This window comes from Convolutriloba macropyga, chromosome 10, assembly GCF_964194025.1.
Source record: "Convolutriloba macropyga chromosome 10, txConMacr16.3, whole genome shotgun sequence".
Lineage (NCBI taxonomy): Eukaryota > Metazoa > Xenacoelomorpha > Acoela > Convolutidae > Convolutriloba > Convolutriloba macropyga.
This window is the reverse complement of record NC_134477.1, coordinates 12,259,796-12,269,939: the sequence shown is the minus strand read 5'-3', so window position 1 is coordinate 12,269,939 and position 10,144 is coordinate 12,259,796. Positions and strand designations below refer to the sequence as shown.

The 10,144-nt window shown below is 33.6% G+C and overlaps 1 protein-coding gene across 1 annotated transcript; it reads left to right on the top strand.

Moving 5' to 3' along the window:
- Nucleotides 1–1,173: 1,173 nt before the first annotated feature.
- Nucleotides 1,174–9,904, top strand: LOC142348316 (chymotrypsinogen B-like). Its single transcript, XM_075399620.1, has 5 exons — nucleotides 1,174–1,492; nucleotides 5,317–5,419; nucleotides 5,916–6,083; nucleotides 8,705–8,808; nucleotides 9,653–9,904. The coding sequence occupies exons 1-5, from the start codon at nucleotides 1,183–1,185 to the stop codon at nucleotides 9,886–9,888; spliced, it is 921 nt and encodes a 306-aa protein (XP_075255735.1). The 5' UTR covers nucleotides 1,174–1,182; the 3' UTR covers nucleotides 9,889–9,904.
- The last annotated feature ends 240 nt before the right edge of the window (nucleotides 9,905–10,144 follow it).

Genomic DNA, 10,144 nt, shown 5'->3' with positions numbered 1-10,144 from the left:
CTACATTAAAAAACTGACTTTGGAGATATAAGTAAAGAACTTTTTTTCTAGGTAAGATAGCCTAAAAATTGTTTCTGCATCTCATCATCTCAAAATGCTATTCAAAATGCTACTCATCATGCCATATTTTCCGACCTTCATCCATCGTTGCCTGATGGTGTACACGGCCCTTTAATATTTCATATCTTGGCAGATCATTTGATCATCATGATCATCAGATACAAATCTGAGGAGATTAATTGCAGCCCTGTGTTGATGTAAGAGAAGAAAATTTCCAATCCAATTGGGAACTCTGCAATTCTGGGTTTCTTACTCTCAGTAGTAATCCGATTTTATAGTATGATTACTAGAAATTCCTTTGTAGTTAAACATCTGTATAAGTAACTGGCATTGCAGGATGTCGAACGTCCTCTGAAATCAAAGAAAACGAATTCGCAGGAGCGCACTGAAACCGTTGAGCACATTTCGACCGCACACTAATTGTCGAGCGCACTTTGAGCGCACACTAATGCTCGAGCGCTTTTCGACCGCACACTAATGGTCGAGCGCACTTCGAGCGCAAAGAGAATGTCGAGCGCACTTGAGTCTGATCATGGGCGGATTCGAGCGCACTACGAGCGTATTTCGAGCGCATAAGGATTGTCGAGCGCGCTTGAGTCTGGATCAGGGTAATTTCTGTCTGGGACGGTCTGGAACAGGGCGGTTTCGGTTTGGGTTGGTCTGGACCAGGACAATTTTGAGCGCACACCTCAGCCTGGGTAATGCACAGCAATGGAACATGATCGACAGAGGAAAAATGGGGGAGTAATCCTGACTTCCTCCTTTCACTTTTATTTTTTTTAAATTACACTCTCATAATTACACTCTTCCACCCTTAATTAAGTGGGGAAATAGATGTGTATTTTTTTATTTTTTAATTCTTTACACTCTTTTCTCCGTTATTTTTGGGAAAATCATCGGCCTGAGTCCGAAATACTCTGCACTGAATTCATTCTCTTTTTCTTCTATCTTGTGCTATTTTTATCTTTAGATATTCTGAACATTCTTCATTAGGAAAGTTTAATTCCAAATGCCTCAATTTCGTAAAGCACGCACTGTTATAATTTCATATAGCAATGATAAATGACAAAATGACATCTAAATATTTCGATTTAAGTACTCTTTTCGGTCATCAATAACTTAATGTCTTTAATACACCAGCATGCAAAGATTCCAGCCAACACCATGCTGAAACTCATAACTGCAGCTTCTATCTGTTTTCTAACCGTGAGGTCAATTGCGTCAGCCAATTATTGGACCAATCATGATAGATTTGAACCAGCTTTATGGAATGCTACGAAAAGACTTCTCGTCAACGGCCAGGACGCAACAGACCCTCGACCATTTTTCGTCAATGTGTCTGTGAAGCCCGAGGAGAATATCTACTGTGGTGGGGCTATAATAGCGCCCAATTGGGTTCTAACTGCTGCGCATTGTCTATATGGGTTTCAAGGTAACAATAAGTAACAGTGTTTACAAACATATCTTCAAAATTTTTCAAAAGTTTTTCAAAGTTTTTCATAAGTTTGATTTCTCCAAACGGAGCTCAAGGTGTCTGGGCGCCTAGTTTGACTTGACCGCTTAACACTTTGAATAATTTGCAAAGCTCAGTACATTTCAACTATCTTTAACTATGGAAAATTTATTGGTAAAATGGTAAAATTTACACAAGTTAAGACAAATTAAACTAGGGTCCCTTTTAGAGCGTTAGTAGTCGACAAAATTGTTACTTATTTCAGCACGCAAAATTGACTTCCCTGTTTCCTTTCACTCTTTACAAAAGGATCCGATTATTCGTAAAACGGAGCAAACTTTATAAGGACGACCAGTTCCAGTTATAACGAGGTCGCCATAAAACTGAGAATTAACTCATTTATTTATATTGAAAAAAGGACAGCTGAGAACAGGCTACTGTTAATACACTGCAGACTGACGCCTAATGCTGCTCCGCTGCGATTACGCAGAAACACATTTATTTATTTATTTATTTATTTATTTATTTATTTATTTATTTATTTATTTATTTATTTATTTATTTATTTATTTATTTATTTATTTATTTAGGTATTTATTTATTTATTTATTTATTTATTTATTTATTTATTTATTTATTTATTTATTTATTTATTTATCTTTTTATTTATTTATTTATTTATATATTTATTTATTTATTTATTTATTTATTTATTTATTTATTTATTTATTTATTTATTTATTTATTTATTTATTTATTTATTTATTTATTTATTTATTTATTTATTTATTTATTCATTTATTTATTTATTTATCTATTTATTTATTTATTTATTTATTTATTTATTTATTTATTTATTTATCTATTTATTTATTTATTTATTTATGAGCGCTTGTTATTGTTACAACATTTTTAAAAATGATGAGTGGATATGTACGCCAGGATGTCTTTTTTCTTTGGTAGAATTCAATAGATATTTTTTGCATTCTAAAGAGACAAGAGTGGGACCATGAGGAAGCTACTCCAAATAACAATTGATTTCCATAAGGGAAAATTTATATATATATATATATATATATATATATATATATATATATATATATATATATTGGTTTCATTTTATATATAAATCTTCATTTACCTTGACACTGTTGGTTTTCATAAGTTATTCAATATTACTTCTTTGCGTAAATTGTTCAAGATTTTCTATTTCTGCAGGAATTTTTTGTTCCTCTGTCGCCTTTTTAAATGGTCTCATTGTTTACAGGCTTCAATTATTTTTCAGTCTTGATAGAAAATTAAAAAAAAAACCTCTCTGATTTAATTTGTTCGTGTTTGTTATATTTCCTGTCACTCGGCATTTAGACTCAGTAAATACAACTGCGGTCAAATGTTCAGTTCCATGAAACTGATTTGTTCATTGGTTTCATCTTGTGGCTAGAGGTTAAATTCACGTTATCAGAAAATAAGTGATTTTTGAGTTATGCCCGCATTTTTGTTGCACTGTTATATATCCTGCTTTTCAGCTAAAAGTGGTTCCCAAGTTTTGACCAACTGTCTTTAAAAGTAATATAAGTTTGTGAGTTTCATTTCGTTTGCTGTCAAAATTTTGACTATTCGGATAAAAGAGCAATCTTGCAACGCTTTTGGGAAAACGTAACAGAGTCTCTAAAACTGTTTCAATGAATAGATAATGTTCCGAAAACCACGTTCACCATCAATTGAAACTTTGAGTATTGAAAAAAAATTTACTGTTGTTCAAAGTTCAAAAATTATCCAGCTTTTTTTCCGTCTTCGTGTCTAATTGTTTTCAGGTGACTTACGTTTAATAACAAAAAAGCTAAAATGAAAAACTTAAACAAATAATTTTTTTTTCAATAAGCACTTGATTTCTAAAACAGGATTTAGACTAATTGTGCGATCATATCTGGCGTACCTTGTTCAAAAATATAACATTTGCATATGATACCTAATAAGTGAAATGTGATAAAAAATTTTCAGTCGAAAATTGTGTTTTAGTTTTTTGGTGTCAAACAATTCATCCAGACCGGCTTTTTCTTCATTCGTTTCATAATTTTGCTGCAGTTTGTTTAACTTCAGCATTTTTGTATTTGAATTGAGTAACCATACCTTGAGAATAACATTTTTATTTTCTGACTGATGATTAGAGAAAACTATTAATTTTTTTTTCATCTGTAAAGACGTTTTTCGGAGAGAACATAGTTTTCTAGTTTTCATTTGAAAGTGAAAATAACAGTTTTGTTTGGAAAGTTTTTAAAAAGAGCTAAAGATCGTGTTTAAAGAGATCGTGTTCAAAAATCGTGTTTAAAGAGAACCTATGCAATGCGTCTCACGTATTTGAGATTATACATAACAAGTCGGCATGGATCTTTTTGGAAACTATCCTAACAAGACAGTTAAATTGACTTTCAAATGAAAACTAAAAAACTATGTTCATTGCAAGAAAGGTCTTTACAAATGAGACCAGATTATTAGTTTTCTCGGAAAAATCAATCAGAAAATTTAAATAACATTTTTAATGTATGGCTGCTAAATTCAATTAAAAATGTTGAGGAAGTTAAACAAACTGCAGCAAAGTCATGAATCGGCTAAACAAAAAGCTGATTGACACAAAACTAAAACGCAAATCTCTACTGAAATTTTTTGTCACATTTCACTTATCGGCTATTGTATGCAAGAGTTAAATTTTTGAACAAAGTACGCCATTTATGATCACACAAATAATCTCAATCCTGTTTTAGAAATCACGCGCTAATTGAAACAAAAACAATATGTTCAGATTTTGCTTTTTTAGTTTTTTTTGTTTATAAGTGTAGGACACCTGAAGACAATTAGACGCGAAGACGGAAAAAAGCTGGATAATTTTTGAAATTTTACATAATATATTTTTTTTCATTACTTATTTGTCTGATAATAACTACTTCATTTAAATTATTTTCAATGAACATAATGGCTTTCTTGGCCATTTCTATGCACGAGTCCCGGGTGCATCATAGGACAATGAAATACTTCTTTTTGATTCGTCAGTCGAAAAAGAAATACTAAACAAATTATCTTACGCTAAAAAGCATTAAGTTCTATCTGGAATTTGATTATTGCTCTTTGTTTAGCATACGCTTAGGCCACTTTTCTTCGAGTAAACTTCAACATGTCAATTTTAAGCGTTTTGTCGTATAAAATTGAGTTTTTGATGCCTTTTCAACTGTGTTGATTGTTGAAGTTGATTCATAGTGCTAATTAATAATAATGAAAAAATGTGCATTTTCGAAAGAAATAATACAATTCATCCAGCACTTTTTCGAAAAATGTTTGGCTATAAGAGAGTGCTTTATTCTTATTTGCTTTTGTTTCAGTTCTTTTCCAATCGTTTTTAGTGTTCCGATCATTGTATAAAACGTTCATATGTTTCTTTGAAATTCTCTTATTATTGTTTGTGACACAAATAATTCACAGACACCCCCTCAAGTTGCCAAAACTTTGGCCCCAAAACCAATTTCTTGATAGCATCAAGCATTGTTGTAAAAAAATTAGTAAAAAATTCAAGAGAAATAGTAAATAGTATTTATATAAACCCTAATTTAACCGGGCTCCTGAAAAAAATTGAGTAGAAAAATGTTCTTAACATAAGAATAAATTCTGCCTTCTTTCAGAAATTTATATCTCCAATTGTGAAGCCCTGTTCTGGACATAATAGATTGAGAATGGATGGTTATTTTACACTTATTCCTAAATTAAGTCTTGAATATTTGTATATGTTAAATTAATTGTTTGTGTTTATATAGTTACTGAGCTTCGCGTCATTTCTGGGGACTTCACTACACCAAATTCTACAAAAGAAGAATTCAAGGTGAAACATATGTACCCACATGAAGCATTCATGGGAAGGTAAACTTACTTTTGATGTCACTTCATTTACATTCAAACGTTCATAATTAATCTTTCTAGCTCAGATATCGTCAATATTAATTGTAGGAAAATTTTCCGTATGTTCGGTTTTAGTTCGTCAAAAATAACAAAAGCCATTACTGATTGAATACCCACAAACGATTTTAATGGTTAAATTACCTCTAAGATTTGAATTACATTATTCGCCGCATTCATGCAATATTAAGGGAGAGCTTTGCTAAAAAAAAAATTTCGTTAAAAAAAATTTTTCTCACCGCGTATCTTACATAATTTTTCAAAAATTCGTCACCACATTTTTTTATTTAACCAACAGACGATGATATTGAAACCAGAATTTGAAACAGCATGATAAACGCAAAGATCAACCCACTCACAGTGATTCGGGCTTTTTCGCCGGCGGTACCTCGGGAAAACTTTACTAGATTATGACAAAATAATACATGATCTCAGTTCAAAATAGGGAAAAATGTTTCAGCCCGAATCCCAGATTCTACGAACCGGCGTACGACATTGGCCTAATCAGATTGGAGACCCCAATAACAGATAGTAATGCTGTGATTCCTCTGTGTAATCGAAACCCACCTAATGGAAGGATTTACGGCATGTGTGGATTGGGGTCCACAGAATTATACGAATGGCATCCGTAAGATGAAACATTCACCATATTATACAGACAATTTTTTTTTGTTGAGTTTGACTCGAGTTGAAGCAATAATGATGAATATATGAATATATACGAAGGATAGAAAAGGAAAATTCTAGCCTTTATTTATACAAAAAAAATCAATGCGAATTAGGCTTCGATCTTTGTAAATTATGTGATGAAAAAAAGTTTTTATTAAGTGAGTGAAAAAGAAAAAGAGATATTTTGAAGGGTTTCCAACAACGTCAGCAATTTAATGCGTAATCTTTGGCACAACATTTGTGATTTGATTGTAAATTGTCAACACGAGGCTCAGTGATGTGCGTTTGCATATAATCTTCCGACCACGCTGAGCCACATTTTTGGCCTAATTGTTCACCGAATGTGATAAATATAAAAAAATTTTCAAAGTTTCAAATATTGATTAAAAAGGACTGGCGTATGAATGAAAAAATTGTTTCAAAACTCAAATCATTTAGTGAAGTGAGCAATGCCAGATTAGAGGTCCGATGAGACCTGCCAATATTAAGGCTACGAGACGAGATAAACCACGATATCAATTAACAGTAACAACAAACATTGTTTACATGCAAAACTCAATGTGATTTGATTTCATAAAAAATGACATCAAATAAAAACATTTCAATCTTTACTTCACGAGAAAGAAAATGGCACCAGTAGTTAATGAGACTCAGGAACAAATGAAAGGAACGAAAAAAGCAAAGTTACAAAATGAGTTTCAGTTTTCCCAAAACAAATTTCATTTTAAGTAAGGAAAATTTTTTGATATGAACTGAAGTTTTCAAATAGGTTTATTTTCAATCATACCTTCAAAAGATGACATTGTGTAATGCCATTTAATTAAAGTTTGCAAGAAAACGGCGTCGAAGCCGCTAGAATCATACAATAATTTGTGCCTTCTTTGATCACAAACAATGTTATCTGTGACTAATGAAAAATGAGACTAGGTAACAAGTTATAAACAGTGTTCCTTTAAACATTTGATTTTAAATTGATTCAATGAATAGGTTACTTTTTCTTCCCTAGGAAACTGCTAAGACCTGCAAACGTCCATAATTTTTCATACCACTACAAACAGAACACACGAAGACAAAAATAGAAAACAATTGTTTCCAGAACTCAAAACAACCATAAGTTTTTGACTAAAAACCAACGTTTTCTTGAAATTCTTACTGAAGCCAATTGTAGCTGTTTTAAGTCAGCCTTGATTTGAATTTCTCTGATCTGTAATTAACGTTAAAAATGGGGGAAAATGAGAGAATTTTTGAAAAAAAGACGGCGACTGATTACAATCCGAATTTTCTTTTGGACTGTAAAAAGACATGCATCCATTTAAAGTTTTTTGTGCAAGCTTATGGAAGTAGTGAAGTAATTTGTTACAATCGCCCTTTTTTGAATGCGTACTGATCATGGATAAATCGAAGTTTTCATTAGAGTTTTGTGTGGGAGTCCGAGGTACAACTGTTTGATTTGCGCGGCAGAGTTTGCCTAAAAACGATACTAAAAGGAGCTAAATTATTTGAAACGGGCTGCAGCTGACCATGACTTAATTTTACCTGACAAACACTATAGTACGTACAGCACACTTTGTGCGCTTTAAGCGTTAATTTTGCTCAAAATGTTTGATTGTCGCAAATGCGTGAAGAAAGGCGTGAAATTGTTAAGTTTTAAACGCAATTTCGTTCTCATTTTCTTCGCTTCCACACAAGAGAAGTTTGAAATGCTTTGTTAATTCACTGTTTGCCATGCTGTTGCGATTGGAAATGTCCAGTTTTGATAGTCAGAAAACAAGAGTAATTCAGCTTAAAATCAAGATAGCAGTATCAAGACAGTATGCATACAAACTACAGCAAAAATGTAACAGGCTCAGGGCTTCTCTAGCAAAGGAATTGGTCAAGTTGTTCGAAGAAATGAATCGAGATTTCTTGGCAACATTTTGATTTTTGCACAAGCAATCAGTCATCTCGTGGAATGCAAAATATCAGATGAGCGGACATTGTTTGTTGAGTGATCGAACAAGCTAAAGGGCCTAGTTCGCTTGGAATCGTTGAGAAATTACGAAAAAGAATAGCATTTTCAAAATTTTATTTTTCAACAAGACAATGCTTCTGTGCATAAAGCAAAGGTTTTCAACAAAGTCTTTGAAGAAGAGGAGCGGGAGATACTGGAATGGTGGGCAAATAGTTCAGATCTGAATGCTATTGACAATATATGGGCAAGTGTGAAGCAAGTATTACGAAAACGGAGAGAAATTTGGGAAAAGTTGGAAAAAATGGTCAAAACCTTGACTCAGATATCCTTATCAATTTGTTTGAAAACTGCATAAGCTGTCTACCATGTATTAGAAAAACTAAGAGCCTAACTTTCCGTTATTAGAGAACTGATTTGAACTCAAAATGTTGTATTAATTGATGTTTGTGCCGCTTTTTAAAAATTTTCTTGGTGTACGTAGCTTTTTGGTACTATAGTGTATCTGATCGAGCTGATTTTTGTCTGAATGGAACTGATCTGTAACGAGCTGAAAAAAAGCGAGCAAACTTTCATTATCTGAATATCAACCATTGAATTGTTGGTCTTTATTAGATTGTTGACAATTTCAGGCCCGATGTGTTACAAGAGACATTTCTTTGGGACCACAGACCTGGTATGTCTGAGATTGACGATGAACATTACTTCAGTGGGTCTATGTGCATGCACAACACAGGTAAACAATGATTGCCTAATTATTAAAAGAAAACTAAATACTGATGCCCGAGACCCTGGTCCATGTTTCCCGGACTTGAGTCGGAGACCTCGTCCTGAGATGATATCTGTGATATTCTGCCGTTACCTAATAAAGAAGGCTGCAGGTTACAATATGATCACTCAATTGTAACCAGATACTCTTCAGTAGAGATTAAGAGCAAAAAGAAATATTTTTGGGAACTATAACTAGTATAATTCCTCTCAGTAAACGTTTAACAAAAAGGACGGATAAAAAATTTGTGCCATTTGTAAAAAGAAGCATCAGAAGATTTAATCAAAGCTGACCTGATGATTTCGACGATAATCAGAGTGAAGAAAAAGATCTTTTCAGACCGTTCAAATGCTGATTAATGCAGATTACCCTTATATCATTGTATCTTTTATAAAGTCGATCCCTTCCAGGCCTCAGCAGGCTCTCGCACTCAAAATTAAACTCCATGTAGCTAATCATCCATTCACTAGCTCCCCACTCCCCGTTCTTTCATCATAAAGGAAGATATCGGACCCTGTCAATTATTGCATAAAATTTTTCCTGGCGCGGAACACTTTCCAGATTTTTGAAACATTCACGTGCATTTTTAGAGATATGTTAAAAAGGGTTTGTGCATCTTTTCCGTTTGTGCCCCCCCCCCCCCCCAGCTTATTGGGCACGTATTATTTGTACCTCCCAGACGCACGTGCCATATTTTCTCATGATGATTTATTATGTAAAGACACGTGCTCTGTAACTGGGGGCGCATAACGTACTGAGGGGGGGGGGGGGGGGGGGGGCACAAACAGAAAAGATCCGGGTTTGTGTTTAGTTCTGAACAGCTGCGTCAGTGGCGGAGATAGTGGTTCACCTGTCTACCTAATGAGCGATGATTGGTTGAATGAAGTTCAATGTCTGTACGGAGTCACAACACACAGTCGCAGAAGGAGACGACATTGTTGTAAAGATTTCGCTTATATGAGCAACATGTACTTTGCAAGTGTTCCTCGGTTTCATAAATGGATTGTCAGAACTATAGAAAGAAGCCTTTTGCATGACTCCAATTGAAAAATGAAAAAAATAATTGTTTTTTCTTAATTGCATTCTTAGACTTTTTTTACAACCCGGGTCGAGGTTTGGTGGTGAATTTTCGTAAGAAATTCGGTGAAATGCGGTGAAAAAAAATAATTTTCACCGCGTATTTCTTACATCTTTTTGCGGTGAATGCGGTGAATCGCGGTGAATTATTTTTTTTCACCGCGTTCTCAGTATTCTTACAAAAAAGAATCGTCCCTACACGGGTTCGAACCTCTGACCTCCTGCA

Bases quoted from the DNA above. Each gene is read 5' to 3' on its own strand.
- LOC142348316 (XM_075399620.1), top strand. From the start codon at position 1,183: ATGTCTTTAATACACCAGCATGCAAAGATTCCAGCCAACACCATGCTG. The intron at 1,493-5,316 runs GTAACAATAAGT...GTGTTTATATAG, and splicing joins TTGTCTATATGGGTTTCAAG to TTACTGAGCTTCGCGTCATT. The intron at 5,420-5,915 runs GTAAACTTACTT...AAAATGTTTCAG, and splicing joins CATGAAGCATTCATGGGAAG to CCCGAATCCCAGATTCTACG.